This window comes from Cygnus atratus, chromosome 9 (assembly GCF_013377495.2).
Source record: "Cygnus atratus isolate AKBS03 ecotype Queensland, Australia chromosome 9, CAtr_DNAZoo_HiC_assembly, whole genome shotgun sequence".
NCBI lineage: Eukaryota > Metazoa > Chordata > Aves > Anseriformes > Anatidae > Cygnus > Cygnus atratus.
In genome coordinates this window covers 21,178,051-21,197,099 of record NC_066370.1, presented here as the reverse complement: position 1 = coordinate 21,197,099, position 19,049 = coordinate 21,178,051, and the positions used below count along the sequence as shown (strand labels likewise).

At 40.4% G+C, this 19,049-nt stretch overlaps 1 protein-coding gene across 3 annotated transcripts in view; it reads left to right on the top strand.

Moving 5' to 3' along the window:
- FNDC3B (fibronectin type III domain containing 3B) overlaps window positions 1-19,049 on the top strand; it is a 185,338-nt gene that overhangs the window by 106,418 nt on the left and 59,871 nt on the right. For all 3 annotated transcript variants that reach the window (XM_035557360.2, XM_035557361.2, XM_035557362.2), the window contains 5 exons: window positions 8,121-8,179; window positions 13,019-13,176; window positions 15,352-15,411; window positions 18,464-18,602; window positions 18,947-19,000. In XM_035557360.2, the coding sequence (XP_035413253.1) occupies window positions 8,121-8,179; window positions 13,019-13,176; window positions 15,352-15,411; window positions 18,464-18,602; window positions 18,947-19,000 (470 nt within the window). The remainder of the gene's footprint in view (window positions 1-8,120; window positions 8,180-13,018; window positions 13,177-15,351; window positions 15,412-18,463; window positions 18,603-18,946; window positions 19,001-19,049) is intronic.

Below are 19,049 nucleotides of genomic sequence, written 5' to 3'. Positions count from 1 at the left end.
GACCGTGGCTGTTGAATACTGATGAAGGCGAGACAGACAGGCAGTCATGGGCTGAAGTGACAGGAAATAAGGAGAACCGAGAGGGGGAAGGCATGGAACAGCACGCAAATAAATGAAAGGAATTAGGGATGAGGCGATGCCACACATTCCAGTTATCGTAGAAACCCATGAGATGCTTGAAGAACTTCATTGTTCTAAAAAAAGGCTACCGTTTGCCGGCAAAGCTTGTAGCTGAAATGAAACGTCAATTTTTTACCCAGAAGTTGTGAGTCAGGAGCTCCAGGAGAATTTGAAGCAGGCCTTTCAGCCTCTTTCTCAAATCAGAACATTTTATCTTAGCTTCAAATGAAAGGCATTAATGCCAACTGCAAGTAGTCTACTTAAAAACTCCTAAAAGAATAGGTAGAAGAGTGTTTTGCAAAGATGTATCAAATAATTGTAGCTCCTATAAATCCAACCAAATCACAAATGATGCAGAAAAGGAAGAAAGTCAAAAAAGAAGAGAGGTAATGCTTGTTTAAAACACACACTAATAAACTCACATCATAGCAGTTCTCTCAGCAGTCAAAATCGGGCAAAGAGCAGGAAGGGACAGTGATTTAAACCATTTGTTAATTGGAAAGGATTGTTTGTCTAATTTTGAAAAAAAAAATATTTTCCAAGCCTGCCTGTATGATCTGACCGTCGAGGTACATACAGCACTGAGCTGCAGCTCTCCCTGGTGCCCCTTCAGCACGTAACCCGTGCAGCAGAGCCGCCTGTCCCCTCCTTGGCCAGAAGGCAGATGTGCTGCGTCTCTCAGCTGATGACAGCGGTAGGGCTTTACATCCAGCTGCAGAGACTCACATTTTTAGCTGCAAAGATCCTTTGTCGAACCTTATTAATAGCTTTCACACATGAGAATTTGCCAGCATGAGTAGGAATTAGCATGTGTGGCATATCTTTACCTGTCTTGCACATGTGGATGCTTGCGTGCCTGCTCAGGCAGGGTGTTTTGCCTATGCCAGCACAACTTAGGGGAGCGTTTTTAAATTGTAGCCTGTAGCACTTAAATTATGCTAGTAAAAAACAACAGTATATAACATGGTTATTCTTGGTTAGCTACGTTTCTATGAATCAGCTAAGCCATTTTTCAACATGCCTCACAGAAGGGAAGACTGGTGGCCACTGCATGTGGCAGCTGGTGCAGTCAGCCTGTGTTTGTCTGCAGATTTCTGTCTTCTCAAACTCATGTAGCACGCAGGCTGCTGTTATGTAAGAGCAAAAGAGACAATGCCTAAAATAACAATGAAAACATAGAAAATAAGCTAAAGCAAGTCAAAAGTAGGAAAGAGCTCTCCAAGAAGAGGTCCTGTGTGTAAGCAGAGTTTGTTGTTAGAGCAGATTCAGCTTGTGCTGTCTCGGTTTCTGTGGGTTAAGTCATTGTTTGATTTGATGTTTCTTCAAAACCAGCCAGCTGCAGCCATATGTAGTGCATTGCATCTGTTATCTTCCTTGTAATTTGTACAAAGTGCTTTCTTAAGAAGCAATACGTATGTGATATAGATGGGGCGGTTGCTGTATTTTCCTAAGAAAGCCCTTTTCTGCCTTCTAATGGACCAACTGCGTGTTCACAGTAGGAATTCACTCAGATCTTCAGCCAGTAAAGCAGAAGTTGTTATTACTGTGTCGCAGCAGTAGCAACAAAGAAGCAGAGAAAAACAAACCCAACATGTCACTTACACTCCGTTTGTCCCTTGCATCCAGCATTCCATTTTCCTTGTAGGTGCAGCTGATCTTAGTTTCCTTGATGCGTCCCAACAAAAAATATGCATCAAAACAATATTGGAGGACAGGGAGGATTGAATGCAATTAACTTCTATTTTTAAAACAAATTTTAGCAGAAGTGACTCTGTTACATACAGCTGAGTGCTCCTACATCTGCTTGATGTGAAAACATCTGATGCTTGTCGAAGTGATAGCAGATATCTTTGGTTAGAGTTGCAGAATGCTGACGTGAAACAGAGGGATAAACCATATGAACTGAACTTGCACTCCAGATATTTTAAAGTATCCTGCCCCATTGATGGTAGGATACTTACAGCAGTCGAGGTAAAACTATCAAATTGATAGATATGAACTATGGCCAAGTGATCATTTAAAGTAGCAAATTAAATTTATGCATAAATTACAGTGGTGCAGAGGCATACGTTTCAGTTAGTGAGGATGGCTAGAGGTTTTTTTTTCTTTTCCTTACTAAGGTCAGAAAACAGATTTCTGCAGATTTCTCTTACACTGCAAATTTTTTTATTATTTTTATTTTTTTAAGAATGAGAACACTTCAATGGTTGGATCTTTTCCTGAAGTTGGGCAACTCCAAGCCCTCTAGCTTAGGTATGGGAGCTGCAGCCATTTCTTGCTAATGGTTTTTGTTAGCTTTCATGTCATTAGCAGAATATTTGAAATACTGAGTATTTAGAATTGAAAGCTCATCCTGACACTTTTAGGCTTAATTAGTAATCCTCCTATGTTTTAGCATGGTGTGTTTGACTGTTTTGAAAATGGACTTTTTTCCCTAAGTTTTTGATTCTTGGACTCACAAAGTTTTGTGGAAGTGGTGCTGCAAAGCATTTCATAAAGCCATGTGTGTTCAGTACGGCACTGGATTTGCTTTGCTCTTTTAGAGCCGTTTGCTAGCAAATACCCTTGCTGTTTATCCATGGCACTGTCCTGCACTGGACAAGCTGGCAAGATGCATCAAATTATATTCAGCAGCAATCTGTCCTAGGTCTTACTTTATTCAATATTTTCATTAAGGAATTGAGGGATGGAATAAGAATAGATTCTTATTAAATTGAAGTCCATATCAGGCTCTGGTAGGATTGGCAGTGCATGATGGGTTAAGAGAGAGGGAAGGAGGACACAACAGGACATGAGTCAAACTCAATTGGCTTTGAAAGAAAAACAGTTTGATAGAGGCAAGAACAAAGTATTCAATTTTAGCCAGTTTTTCTCAAACCTGCATTATTTCAGTTTAGTTTAGTTTTAGTTTAGTTTAGTTTACTATGCAGTAGTTCTGGGAGATACAGTAGACTACCAAAAAAAATTTCAAGTTGCCCTGTAGGCGATGAGAAGCAGCAGCCTCAAAGCGAGCTGTGTAACTGGGTCCTGCTGGGAGCTTGGCTGGAGTGCTGTGGCCAGTGCTGGTAGCGCTTCTTCAGAAGGGTGGCGAGCAGTTTAAAAACCATCCCAGAGGAAAGCAGTAAGTGGGATCTGTGATCTAGTAAATAGAGCTTATAAAAGAAATGAGCTTGCTTAATTTGAAAAGCAAAATGTCTTCAAATATGTGAAAGGCTGCAGCAAGAAAGTGGGGATGAACTCCTCTGCAGTGGGTATGCGGGAAAGGAGTGATAGGATTAAGCTGTGGCAGGGAAAGTCTAGGAGATAATTAATTGTTGTGATGACGAGGAGAGTTACGTACTGTGGTAGATTTGCCCAGCTGAGGATCGTTGTGAGATTGTCATGATCATGGTTTGTTTGTTTTATTATGTTTTTAAAATTAAAATAATCAGATATCTCTCGTGATTGTGTTTCAGTGTGGGATGACAGACTTGATGACTGTGTGACATCCCCAGTGGTCCTCGTTTCTGTGACTCAGCTGCCGCGTGGCATCTGAAGTTTTTGCTTTGTCCTAGTATGAGGAGTTTTTTAATTTCTACAATTATCTGAAAAGGAAAAGTCTATTTGTGTCTTAAACTTTGACATCAGCAGGCAGTTCGCAAAGGAGTTGTGCTGTGTTTTGAAGAGTTTGTTTTCTTGCAGGTTGTGCTGTACGTGACTGATAAAAGATCTTTCTTAGCATTAAAGCTGGTCACAGCCCCAGTAAATCTGGAACAAATTCTGAGAAAGCATGTCATGTTATGACTGGCATATCTGTGAGCATGGAGCTCTGCTTGAGAATTAGACCAAAAGTTTGTGAAGTGCTAGTGCTGATGTCATTCCTCTGGAATGGAAAGGCTGTTGAAACAGTAAATACTTTCTGTGGCCAGAAGCTAAGTATTGAGCTGGACCTCTTCCTTTCTGTGAAGGAAAGAATGCAGAACAAACCTAAAATCTGTATTTGCAATGGGAAAATGTTAATTAGTTTAGAGCTTGTAGCTATTTCAAACCATTTACATACACAGCTGCTGTTCATGCAAACATGAAAACTATTCATGGAAACTTCAAACTTACCTTGAAATGAAAAGATTTTTCTTTCCTGTTTTTTAAAGCTGTTCTTGGATTTCAGAAGTGTTGTTGGAAAGGTCTGAAAATTATATTTGTACTGTACGTGCAGAAATGAACATAGATGCAGGCTAACAGAAGCGTATAACGAAAGGCTTTAGTTCAGCAAGAATTAGCATTGAAACCCTGTTAGCACCAAACAGCTGCTGGGAAAGTATTCCTTATTTTGGGGGGCATTTACTCCTGGTTATATCTGTGAAGCTTTGGTAATGACCCAAAACTTCGAAAAAAGAGAGATGATCAAAATACAAGCTTAGATGTAATCCAGGTCTTACAGCTGGTACGTGGGATCCAACTAACCCACAGCTTGGGATTGGGAACCTCGTTTTGTACCTTGGGACAGCTACAATATCTGTTAGACACTGGGAACTGCAGGATAACTCAGCTTTTGGTTCTGTCCCTCGGAGGACTCCATGAGCATTCACAAGGATTTTATCCCCACCCCCAGCTTTCTCCTAGGATGAAGAGTTTTGCCATGGCAGATGTAGGGAACAGATGTTGAGGGGAAAAGTTATAACGGGACAATGACCTGAAGTGTTAGTTGGGCTCTTCCTTGACATGGCTGAACTTCCTTGCCCAGTGTCATGAAAGGAAAGCAAAAAAGGACCTCTTGGCCCCTCTCTTCCTCCTGTTCTTCTCCACCGTTCTACCACTGCACCTGTGTGTGTGAGCTTACACTCCTCATCCCAAAATACTCCCGTGAGCTTATCGTGTAGAAGAGCCATCAACGCGTGATGGTTATCAAAAGCCATGGGGCAGGCGTTATTGCAGGAAGAAGGCTTTTCAGCCGTTCTCTATTATCACTGCAGAATATATAAGATATTTTTTGTCTCATTTTCTTTTTCCAAGGGATTTCTGCTCCTAGTTGGCGTGGGAGAAGGATGTTGAGCTTGATGCTTAATGTGTTACGAGAAGGGCTGGCAGGTGAGGCCAGCTTCCTGCTGAGGGAGGGATTCCTGACAAGTCTTGTTCTCCTTAGCTTAGTCTAGCTCAGGAGACTGTGAATAATTGCATTTGTTACTGAAAGGAGATCAACCATCCATAGCGGCCTGAGAACTTTTATGGCTCATAAAATGGAAAACTAACTGTTTGAAATACTAGAAGACTGTGACAATTGTCAGCTACTTTCTCTCTCAAAGCAGGTAGCGTCTGTTTTGTTAAGTGCTTCCATGGGACAAAGTTGCACTTTTTTTTTTCTTACTTTGAGGCAGAGGACGGGCTAGATCACCTCCTGGGGTCCCCTTCCAACCTGAGCTATTCTCTGCTCTTATGTGTGTTTGTATCTGTGCATATCTGTTGCTTTCTGCCTTTAATTTTACACTTGCGCTATTTTCACGTGGCATTACCTATTAATCATTTTTTATTTTAGTTCAGTGCAGAGCTCAAAGGCACACATCTTTCTTTCCATAGGGTATAGTGCTTCCAAAGCTAGTGATGAAAGGGCAATTTTTATGATAAACTTCTCTTTCGTTGTTGTTGCTTTTGTAAAATGGTTCGTGGTACCAGCAAATCAGCAACATAGGGTATATCTGATGTAACGCCTACCCGTATATGTATTCTTCTAGTCTTTAATATTTGTGGCAAGCTGTCTGGGCCATGAGGATCAACTTCAGTTCTTAATTTCTCTGTGCTCACATTGTCACCTTAGGTTTGTGTATGTCCCATTCCCTCTCCCCATAATCTTTGAAGAAAACTTCCCATCTCCAGTTTCTGTATATACTCTTGGGGACGTAAATGTCCACATTGTGCACATAGATGTGCACGTGTCCTTATTAATGCAAGGCTTCAGTGTGCCTGATACTCTGGGCTTCGCTGTGAACACACTACATACTTAGGGAGGTAATAGCAAAAAATTTGGACTCTTCATGGAGAAGTCTGAGGTACTTTTTTTTTTTTTTTAATTATTATTATTTATTTGCCGAGTATACCCAGTTCCCTTAGGTCTTAAAGTCAGCTCTGGTATTTTGAACAATTTGAACCTTCAGCCCTGACCTGTAAAGGTCAGAGGACTTAGTTACTGTACAAAGTGATCATTTTTCACAGGAGAGAGAAGTGAGATTTCTTTGGGCTCTAGGGTTTATTTTCTTCTCCTGCTTAGTGTGCCACAGATAGCATCCTTGCTAGAAAGCAGAGAGAGGGAAGAAAATTCAGTCCACATGTTTGGGATTTAAGGTTGAGAATGATTCACGCTTAGCTTCTGGGGGTTGTAATTAAGGGTGACATAATAACCATAAACTTTCAATAGAATAGTAGCAGCATTTTTGTTGCATTCTGTAGCTGCAGAAGCTGCTTCTTATTAACATCCCTTCGAGATAAGCCTACAGGACCTCCAGAGTTTCCAGACCTGGATCCAGCCTTTTGTGGCGCAGTTCTGCATCTGTAATAATGCTAAAGGGAAGCCTGAGTTCTGAGCCCCCTCAATTTAGATGACGTTTTCACTTGGACCAGCATCTCAAACTTTTCCTTAGCAATTTAGTATGTCTGTGTAGTCAGTATTATCTTATGTTGGCTAAACCCTGACGGTTTATGCACTTTATAATACACTCTAAGGGTTATCTACTATGGAAAAAAGCAATCATGCTATCCTTCTCTTATTCTGAATTATTACTATTACTTTCTTTTCCAAGTGGCTGAGACCAAAAGGAATCCAGGAATGCACGGAGCAGCAGATCTGTCATTGCCTCTGCACCAAGGTGCATTCTTGTAGGAGAGATGGGCATTTACACTGGAGGCTTGCCATCAGCGTTCAGCCAATTTTATTTTTTGGCAGCCAAGCGGATGGAATTTTTAAAAAGAAGATGTACTTTTTTAAAGCAGGTCATAGACAAAAATAAAGAGGCATTCTTGGGCTACAAGAAGTAGGTCAGGCTTTGGGGGAATCAGTTGGGAAGGCTGTTGAAATGATCTTACCTGTTTTTCTTTATTAATATATTTTTTTGCTTCCTATGCCAAATTTTGTGTCTTTTTTTGTTTGGGGGTTGGGGAATATATTCTTCTGCTTTGGCTAGCAAACCTTTAACATTAACATTTGAAAAAAAGAAAAGAAAAAGAAAAGAAATGTGTTCCTAGTTTTCCATTAGAAAACAGTGTAGCGGAAAGCGAGGCCTCTCAGTGCTGCGGTCCAAAAGGAATAAAGCTGCTTCGTGTCACCTCATTACTCTAAGCTGACGCTTTACCTCAAGGCTTTTTCGGGGAAAAGGTGAGGGGAATGCTGGTTCCACGGCCCAGATGATCACTGTTGTGGCACTTTCTGTGCTTAATGAATCCATCTAGTCTGGGAGAAATACTTCCCGCCCTGTACTGTGGCCCCCCACAAGAGCTGCCGTGCCAGTCGCCTGGCGGGACGTGGTTGCTCTGAGTGGAGAAGCTGCTGCCAGCGCTGTGCCCACCAGACTCTGCCACCACTTTTAAAGCTCAGGACGAGGAGACGACATCTCTGGCAGGGGCCTGGTGCCACAGGACCTTGTGGCTGCAGGAGGACGTGGGTATCGGCATTGGGGTGTCACACCAGGGCTGGGCTCAGCAGCACCGGGGCTGTGGAAAGCCCAGGCCTCCTCCACAGGCAGTCCTTGGAAAGAGGGTGTTCCTGCTCTGTGAAACCAAATCCCTTAATAACATGGTGGAGGATGCCTCTAGAAATAATCTTAACCTTTCCATTCCCTCCTTTTTCTCTGTTATAACTAGTATTTATGCAGCTGCATACCTTAAATTCACACTAGCAAAACAGCTGATGCCCGTGTGCAGGTAACATGCACGTACCGTTTACAGCTTCCTCAGGGATGGTTGATGTAGCTGACACTTCTGTTTCATTTCAGTGATTTATTTTTTTTCCTATGTCCACGTTCTCTGTTTTGCAGAATATGATTCAGAAACAAAAAGGGTTCAAGACATTCTTTCTGGAATGGAGAAGCCACAGGTACGTGATCCAAAATTCCAGAATTACCACATACCAACTACAAAAATAGCAAATATGATAAGTAGATTGTGTCACAGCATACTGGTGATTTCAAATTTCTCTGAATTTTTACTTCACAGATTGCCGCCTGTGTATATATCTAACTCATTTTACAGGGATATGGTCAGCGGGAATAAATTTTAAGCATCTTTTATGCTTGAGGGTATTTGTAGGAATTGCACCAGTCACTCTCTACAGGGAGCTCCCAGTATTAACAGCATCACGGGGAATCTAGCACGTTGTGGTGATTTACACAGCTCCTACCCCCTTTCCCCTGGGTTTAATTTTATTTGTCATGAGCAATTTATATCTGCAATCATGATTAAATTAAGTTAATTCTATTGTTCAGTGGTAATTACTATATTCTAAGTTTCTCTTAACCATAAAAGCACATGAATTGTAATGGAAATTGAATCACTGTGTAAATAACCGTGATGTTGGGTGTGACCACGGTCAGGTAAGGTTGTTAATAAATCTGGTTGTAAGGCCTTTGAATGTGATGTTTTTCTAATTTGGTGTGTCAAATGAGAAACCAGAAGGGTATTGTGGGTCTAAATAAAGACCCACAACATGTAATTAGATTTATGGCAGCCAGAGCGCTTAAGTAGAGAAGGGCAAAAAAGTACCAATAGACAAAAATTAATTTTCCTTGAATCATTTCAAAACTAGGAATCTTTAAAATAAATCTAAAATATGACATCCTAGTTCAATGTTAATGACATGTAGTGAAAGAATACTGGGAATTATCTATTACTTTCTCTCTAACTTAGACGTTTGTGAGTAATTAAACTCATAGGAGTACCACAAACCCTTAATTGCTATGAATGATTATCTGTGCACATAATCAATATTGTATCTGAAAGAAATGTATCATTATGCATAAATATTCAACTGGGCCATATTTTCTGGTGAGCCTTACGCATATGTTAACGGGAAAGAAACTGTATATAAAAAAAACAATTGTTCTGAAAGAAATGGCACAGTTAAAAGAAGGATACAGAGCCGTAAATCAGTGGCACGCAGAGGGGTGCTGTGTCTGCAGCATATATGGCTGTGGTACGTCCACACCAGCGGCCGTCTCAGGTATCAGCAGCGGTGAAGCCGTGTGGAGGAATTCGCTGTCGGAACAAATCCTGAGGATGCTCAGCGCTTGCAGGGGACTCACAGCCATGCTGTCACTTAAAGCCATCTCTAATGTAGTTTGTCCAGGTGTCCCTCTGTGATGCACCTTTCTGAGTACAACGTAAAAGCACTTTTTAAATGATCGATTAAAAAAAGTGGGAAAAAAAAGCCTGTTTTCAATGGTAGAAACATTTCATGCTTTTATTTCTCTCTCTTAGTTTTTAACTCACACCGTGGCAGACAAGTGAGCACTCTCTGAAGCAAATACCTTGCTGAGGGAAGGAAACCTGAACCCGCACTCAGAAGTGGGGCAGAGCAGCGCGACGGAGAGACTGGGAAGCTGCTCAGGGCACAACACCTCCCAGGGCATAGGGACAGGGCTGCAGCAGCAGGGAGTCAGGGCTCAAGCAGAATCTGGCTTCCCAAAGGGCAGCCTGCTCCTGCTGACTTCTGCACTGAAACTCATATTTAATCTTAGGGGTTTTTGCCTAAAATTGCAGGATTAGGCCCATAGTCAAGAAGCGAAATCTTGACCCAGTAATAACCGTGCATTCATTTGACCCCCAAGTCTTTCAAACATTGCCCTCAAGGGAGTAAATGAATGTTGCTTTCAGTGTAGTTCTCACACACACAATAAAACCCCAAACCACACGATGCCTGTGAATGCTAACCTGGAATTTGAAAGATAATGAAAGTTGTACAGAAACATTGTTCATTACCTGAAAGACTGGAAGGGCTGATATTCATCAGTCTTGTAACCTTATTAAAGCAGTGCAGGAGTTGGGATTCTTTCCCAGGGGCTTTTATCAAATAATTATTTACACCACCAAGTTTCGATAGTGTATAAAGCGTGCATTTACTGTGTAAACCGAGAAGTTTTCAGAAACTAATTAACTGTGCTTTTCACGAGACATACAAAACGCCTTGTGGGAGAATCTTTTGTTACTTCTCAGCTAGAAGGCAAAGCGAGAAGAGCTGAATGCTGTGAATTTAGGGATGAGATTCAGGGTGCAGTACCTCGAAAGAAGCCGTGTTTCCTGCCCAGCCTCTGACAAGGTGCCTCTGCTATTTGTATTTTGGTAGGATGGATTTAGGGCAGCAGTAGTAGTGAACAGTAAACTGTTTCCTACCTGGAGTTTTTATGTCTGCAGGTTCAGTAGGGACCTAGCCCCAGCAGTGTGACATTAGCTGCCCTGTTCCTTACAGCATCAAAAAGTGCTGCTCCGGATCTGCTCAGCTGCTCAGTACCTTCCAAAAGGTGCTTGTTTCCCCAGGGATAAGCGAGACAAAAGGAGGTTAGAGCTACTGAGCTGACCTGCCAGTGCCTGCTTGTTATTTTCAGCACACCATAACCCCATTTCTTTAACCTGCCCTTTTTTATAGCAAAACTAGTGTTTCTTGCTCCACGTAGGAGTTGCGTGAAGTGGTGGCTTTGGCCATTAAATCAGATATTGAGGTGATACGCCCTCGGTTGGTAAACGTGATATGATACTGAGCCTGTTAGTCCGTGAGCAGTAGATAGGTTTATCTCATGCCATGCAAATAAATCTGTTCCCAGCGGTCTCTCTGACACACACAGGACTGTGCTGCCTTATATACCCAGGGAGTGTATAAATTTGCCTTCTCTGACTTTATCGTACAGGCAAACTCTCTCTTGCTTTACTCCACTTGCTTTGTGTACCCAGTGCACCTAAGGATTGTATTTCAAGATTGCCATCAGCAGTAGGTGTAGACTTAATGCCACCAAAGCAGGGCAGCAGAACGGAGCAGTGAGAAGTTGCAGGTGGCTGGAGGAGCACTGTGCTTAGGAGCTGGTTTTGGAAACTGCATGGAAACGTGTGCACACTGCCTTCAGAATACTAGTCTTAATGTTTTCTAGTGGTTAGTCCACAATGCACTTTCTCTTATTTTAAGAAACTTCTAAAAGACCTAACTGTTTTCAGATTGCTAAAGTTCATGAGAGGCCAGAGTTTTTAACCATATGCAGAATATATACGTGTGTCCTTGAGAGTAGTCATAGAGAAAAACATTTCAACAGAACATTGGCAGGATATCATTCCTCGAGCTCCAAGTCCGTCTGAATTTTTGAAAAACAATTATGCAAGCGTATTTCCATAATAATAAAAGAAACTTTGTGTTGATGGGTTGAGCTGGTATAGTAGTAATGTATGTTTATGACCTATTCAAAATATTATTTGAAATACAGACTTTCAGCTCTAAATCACTTTGTCAGAATTCACTTACAAATTTATAGTGAATATTTAATTTGCTTGTCTTATTTGATGCATTCAAGACTTTTATATGCTGTCTAATCTGGTATCAGTTTTCATTGGTCCAAATTTTTGAAGTAAACATTGATTTCATAGCATCAGAAAAATTTGACAAGTCCAATGAAAATTCTTATAAGAATGCACGATCTTTTTTTATTTACCAAAAAAAGGTTGATGCCACTTAAAACGTGTTGCTTTACAGCTTGTTTTTCACGTTATGTTCCACAAAGGTTTTCTTTCTGGCAAGACTAAATGTGTTGCTGTAAATGAAAATCTTTAACCTCTGAGTGTCAGATTTGGAAACAAACAGGCCTTGAACCCTGATACTCCAACCCATTTCTGGGTGCGTTCTGACAGAATCCAAACTTGAACCTGAGCTGTTTCATTGGAATCCCACTTAAATAGCAAATTAATGTTAACGCTTTGTTACCACATCATTTATGGGTAAGGTGTTCAGAACCTTCAAGAAAAGAGTAGGAAATGCGTAACCAAGCACCTGCATCATTCCTCTCACACCTTCTGAAACAGTGCTTTGCTTTGTGTATTAAGCCCGTTAAAATGATAAAACCAGTGAAATTGAATGTGTAGGAGAAGTAAATAAATGATATAAAAACTCACGTTTTACTATCCAAAAAAAATCTTTACATTTGACAGTACAGAAAGAAAAGGCTGTTGTTTCCATTTTGAAAATTGGAGAGCTGGTGGCAGAGAGCTTGAGGCTGCAGAGTATTTTCTCTGGACTTTATTAGAAGATGCACGTTATCGTTTTGTGCTGTATTTCTGAGGTAGCCAATTGTCTGCTTGCACCCAATGATGACCACAGATCATAAATGCGGCCTTTGTCAGGACATAAAGTGATTGATTTGTGACATAATTTTAAATTGATGGGTTAAACTTCTGTTAGGATTATCCCCTATGTTTTGGAGTCAGGGTAATTTTGCAGATTGATTTTTTTTTTTAATTATTGGCAGTTGAATTATTGCCGTTTCAGATTATGAGAAGGAACATGACGACTGAAAATGCCACTGGAGTTTTATTAGAGAATCTCACTAATGAACGCTTTAGAAAAATAATTATAAAACAATCTATAGGATGACATCTTTGTTCCGCTGAGTCCCACTTGCCTTCTGGCAGTGGCCACAGCAGCAGGGACTTCAGGAGTGGTGCGAGGAGTCCTCTGTTGGATGCTCAGATGATAACTTGCCAGCTCACTCTGTCTTCCTCGCCTGCTACAGATTAGTTTATGAACTTGTATTTTTGTGTTGTTGGTGATCATTTGTGACTTTATACCTCTAGCTCTGAAATTTCATATTTAGAAGAAATTGGTTGTAAAGATGCAAACAAAAGGCAAATGCTTAGAGGGTGGTGTTTTTCTTGGAATTCAGAGTAACTTCTGTTTCTTTTTTAGGTAACAAATATTCAAGCAAGAACAGTTTTACTTTCCTGGTCACCTCCCACCGGCCTTTTAAATGCAGATAGACACAACAATGGTTTGCCTTACACCTGTACTTATGAGGTTGCCTTATCAGATAAAGGAAGAGATGGAAAATACAAGATAATTTACAGGTAACAGTATCATTTTTACACTTGTGCACCTCTCAGTTGGTGTTTTCATTAGAAATAAGTTCTTTCATCTTTTCAGGATATATCTTGGCATGCCCATCAGTTGCACAAAACAGGCACATTTGCAGCAGCCTGTCATTTCTTCTTCTCCGTCTTGTCAGACCCCCTTGCTGTGAAGGAGCCTGCAGCTGGAGGCTATACTGGTGTGGAGTTCCTGTCCCAAGCCCCTCATTGCCTCCCCCTTTCTGCCTCCCCAGCACGCTGCAGATCTTGCATGCCTTGCTGTCCCACTCATTAGCGATGAAAAGGTTATTTCTGTGGTAAACGTCAAAACCCTTTCATGTACACCATGCAAATAGGAGAGCTGCCTTCCTAATGGACTGAATTTTTGTGGACTTGCAGAATTCAGAACATTAAAGCCCGTTTTTAGAGCTAACAAGCAAAAGCTGAGTTTTTCCAGAAAAATCTGGAATGCTTGGCTTTTAGCAGCCTTATGTAAAAATTCTGAGGGATTTCTCTGTCTCCACTTTCAGTGATCCTCTGAGCTCATTTTGTGATCAAGTACATATGGTGTTACGCCTGCCTGTTTTTTTTTTTGTTCCTAATGACGACTAGGATAGAAAGTTTTGAGATGTGACCTTGGCTATTGTGAAATAGCTAATCCTTCACAAATGTCATTAAATAGAGTCCAGGTGGTACAGTATTTGTGGAATTCCCTCTTGAGACCAAACTATCTCCTTTCTAAGATGTCCTGTGAATTAGGGTATTCTTCCTGGTGTGCTGCATGGACTGTCTTGGGGAATATAAACAGAGAATATTAATCAGGGAAATGCTGCCTGATTGTTTCTGATATTTACACTAGCTGTTTGTGAGTTATCTCTATATGTTAATGTATTCTGCTGAGCTCCTAAAATGGAAAGGATACTTTCAAGTACTTTTTGTGCTCGCTGCTGTGATGGCTGCACATTTTCTCCTGGTTATGAAATGTTGTGCATCTGTTTTAAAGCTGCTAGTAGTAATCTGTCTCCTGCTGCTGGCCAGAGTACAGCCATTAGCTTAATGTGCTATACTCCGTCATGACCAACAGTGATCGTTATTACTATAGGCAAAAGAAAGTCCTGCAATATGTTGGATACATTCTCTTTGCAAAGAGGTGCACTCATTTCAGAGGGAAAAAAATGAATTTGCAGAGAATTGGACTATATTTAAAAAAAAAAAAAAAAAAAAAAAAAGGATTTTTGCTGGATTTCTGGCAGCCCAGCAAGCATGTGCCTTTTGGCTGATTTTGTTCTTGTGTTTTTGAGATATATCCCTGTATTTTCCCAACTATCTATGAAATATTTCTTTGTGCTAAATTGAGAATTTTCTTGTTTCCTATATTTTAATAAAATTGTGAATAAGCCAAGCACTTACATGAGATGCTTATGACTTACTAAGCACTGACCCATACCATAACCTTTAACAGGATCGGCAACGTATGACCAAGCCTAGTGTTCATTTACTGGCAAACAAACCAAAAGGAAAAAGAATGTGTTGTTGTGTTGGTTAGATTTAAAATTAACAATTTATATTGCTGTTTTTTTCATTAAATGCCTGAAACTTAGTTCTTGGAATATTCTTGTTGTTGAAAGAGATCTGGATCTGCTGTTCGAGCATTAATTAAACCTATCCTTGGCACGGTCCTCACAGAGAGTGTGGCTCTGGAAAAGAAAGCAATGATCATCAGTGAAGCAGTTGTGTGGGAAACTACCTTTTCATCTGAAGTCCAATGGCTCTCACTTTTAAAAAAGTATTTCGAATTAATACATGTGCAAGAAGTACAAAAGTAATGTATTGATTGTACCCCTTTCAGCCCTGGAAAGGTTGAAAAACACAGCAAGCTTTATCTAAATGTCAACAAAATGTAAAGACAGCGTTGAATTAAGCCCATATAGTTAGGTTACTTTACAAATTGGGATGATAACTACTGTTACATACAAAGCTTTATAAAGTTTTGAAGAAACACGAAGTGTATTGACAAATTGTTTGTGTGTTGTTTAGTACTGCTATTCTGTGGTGGGATATTTGTTTCTTCTTTCAAGTAATAATATGCAGGAGTCACTAGTCACTGGAAAATCAGTACCCGTGCTAAGTGGGATGCCCCTTTTCATAATTAATTGATTTTTTTTTTTCCTGCAGTGGAGAAGAATTAGAATATAACCTAAAAGACCTTAGGCCAGCAACAGATTATCACGTCAGGTGAGTTAGTGTGACTATGAATGTCACTTAAATATAATCTGATCAATTACATGAGAATAAACATGGAAGTTTTTTTGTCTAACTTTAAGGTGTAGCTTTAGATTTTCGTGATTACCTCTGAAGGCGTTTTTTCAGAGGCTCCTAAATATTTCCTGATGCATTTTATCTCAGATTCGAAGTTATGAGAGTGTTTTTTGAACAATACATTTTCTATCATATTGTTGTCATGGCTGAAGTAAGAGGAAAAAAGACATCTACATGTGTATTTCCATATATGTGTATAACGGGCCTTGAAGTGCTTCTGTGTGAGAATGGGACACCTCAACCTTGTTCAAGATTTGATTAAAGCAAGCGGCATATGGCCATTTTTATTGCGAAATAGATGTGCTAGAAAACCTGAAAGTGCTCCAGGATGTTTTTTCATAAATATTCTGTGCTTCATAAAGTAAATCTGCTGATTGCAAATCCATCTGACCATAGTAATTTCAGTATTTATTCCCCAAAATGGGTTCACCCTGTCCCGTCTTGATATTTTTAGACCGTATTTCTCTTTGTTTCTAAAATTGTGCTAGTTGCCCAATTACTAACACATTCTCAGTTTTGCTTCCTGATGTTTTTAACACTATCTGCTCATATTGCATTTTTTAAAGACTACTTACAAACCAATGCTTCAAATTCACATCCTGTTCACTTACGCTCGATATCCTTAAAAAAACTCCTTTCACTCCTGTCTATTGTTTCCTTCTGTTTTTCTAGACAAGGGCCACGTTTGGCATGCTTTTTCCCATTAAGGCTGCTACTATTTGTTAAGCTTTAGAACAAGCACTTTACTTCTGAGCAAAGAGAGAGAAAAATCAACCAAAAGGAGTCTTTCTTCCTCTGATACTACAGCTTCTTTTTATTTAGGGTTATTTTCTAGTGGAGCTCTAATATGAACTTCTCAAGGCCATAAGTAACTTCTTCTAACTAAATAAACCGCTCGGGCTCCCAGGCCGGGCAGAAGTCCCAGCCATAGTAGCAGATGGATGGTAGCAAGAAGAAAGTTGTCAAACACTGCTGAGCTTCCTGCTGTAAGCAATTGAACATAATTTTTAAAGCGAGCTTCAAGCAGCAAAGTGGTAGTCATGCAAAGCGGAGTGTTGAGATCTCATGCGATTTTTAAGGGCGTTGGGGGTATTTGCCCCGTATCCTGGCCAACGTCCAAACCAATTCATTCTGCCTACCTACAGTTCCCTGCGTTTTCCTGCATTTTTGCCAAATTATAAATCATTTGTGAACAGTTAGCTGTAACTTTTGTTTAAAAAGAATAAGTGACTGCCAAATACAAAAGTCAGACTTAAAAAAACAGCAGCATATGTTTGTAGTGGAGGAAACCAACATTTAAAAGCAGACTGCTTTCTACAACAATTTTTTTTGTTCGCTGAAACCGCGTTATGTATTAACAACTATGAAGAAGTAAATCTGCTAAGTAAAGAAATTTATGTGACCAGCAGTTACTCAGCACATCATCTGGGGTCTCCTTAACCTTGGCAGCATCTCTAAGGGCTTCTGTTTTCACACAGATAGATGCTGTATGAGGCCCTGGGCACCTAGAACAGCCTGTTTCACTCTGAATCTATATCCTGTGTTTCTTCAAGTATTACCTTGTTGGTAATTTTAAAGGTGATGGTGCTCTCTTTTTTGAGGGCCTGTCAGTCCCTTTTGTGGCTAAGGTGGATGAAAATGAAGTCTTCAATCACACGAAGAGCTTCTGCCTTAGACATTCCAAAACCGCCTAATTCTACAACCCTCATTTTCCTTTCTTTCATCTTCCAAGAGCTGATGTTACACCTGGTACTAGGTGGTAGGTTTTACAGCAAAGGGCTTGTGGACAGGGACACCTCAGCTGCTGAGCACAACTGGCAAACTCAAATGCAGTTTTTCAATGACTTGCAGAAAATGCTCGTTAAACTCACTTTCATTCGGTTGTATTCCCCATTTGATTCTCAGCTATGCTGGTTTCCGGCACACATGCACAGAGTTGCCAGATGCAGATGCAATTAATTAATTGCATTTGTTTTCACTCCTGACTGCTAACAGGTGATCTGTAAAGCAGCGCTATAGCAGTTCTTGTGAACTTCCCCCAAAGGTTTGATTCTATGTAGGTGGCCATTGTACAGAAATTGCTCTTATCTACTGAAAACAAATTTAGAAATTGCCCTTTCTTAAACTCTGCATTCAAGCACACAATAGCACAGCCAGGCCGGAGGTCATTGTCTGGTCAGGGTTTGAACGTTTTCTGTGTCGACTTCCAATTTGAACTTTTCTTTTGCTGCATGGAAAATGTGAAGGGGAAAAATAACATCATTAATTTTTCAGAGAAAAGCACCATGAGGAGGTGTTCAGATGTATTCTACTTGTTTTCCCATGTTATTTTTGTAACATATATCCCCTGCTATGCTGATACATATAGAGGATTTGCCTGAAATCAAATTCACGTCTAAGATTTTTAGTTTATCAGAGCAATGTTTCTGAGCTGTGTTTGTCCCTATTATTGTGTCAGTTTTAATCCGTAAAGCTCACCAAGTATTGACTCTGCAGCTGTGTAGGAGAAGCTTGTAGTCATGGAAGGAGACTAGCAGTTACCACCACTGAATGTGGTATGTGTGAGTCAAGTGTAAGCAGGGCATTAAAGTTCATACCTTTTCCTATGACTTCATGGTTTCTGTTGTATTCTGAAGAGGATTTTAGCACAGTGTGTGAAAGGCTGCCAATAGCCAAGGAAATAGTTCCTTGCGGTGGAAAGAAAAGCTGATGGTAACTTGGTGGGCTAGGGGAGTATGTGCACAAAGTGCTGTAATGCTCCTCTTCTGCTGTGAGTCTTTTTTTTTTTTTTTTTGCATACCTGTACCAAGTGAAGTAGAGTAACGATAGCCACTGTTTTGTGAGTAATGTATCATTAGCCAACTCTATCATGGATGCTTTGGTGGTCAAATATTGTGGCTGAGGCAGTGCTTTCTCATCTTGTAACTGTCAGCAAATTTATGACCCATTTCAATATGTCTATTTCCAGGGTATATGCAATGTACAATTCAGTAAAGGGATCCTGCTCAGAGCCAGTAAGCTTCACCACCCACAGCTCAGCACCAGAGTGTCCCTTCCCACCCAAACCCTCGCACAGGACCAAAAGCTCCTTAACCTTACAGTGGAAGGTAGGTAACACTTGGATCAGATTGGGCACACAAGAAAACAGAATACCAGCTGGCCAACAATGAACATAACTGTAGCCAGTAACTGAAAGCTGAGAGGGTCATTTTTCAGTAAGGGACTTGAACTCGCTGTACACTGACAAATCCCTCCCCGTGCACTGACTTGACTTTTAAAATGTATGTGTTTCATTACATTCAGCTTCTTCTCGTTACTTGTTAAGAGGTTGCCAAGCTGTGTGCAAATCCCAAGCTTTGGTTTCACTTTAAACTGTAGTCATTTGCCTAGGGGGGGAAAAAATAGTTTTCTATTCTTCCCAAAACCGCCTTCTGTTTATTTTTGTTTGTAGGCACCCATTGATAATGGTTCAAAAATCACCAGCTACCTTCTAGAGTGGGATGAGGTAAGTAGTAACTAGTTGAATTAAATACATAAATAAATGGCATTCAGAC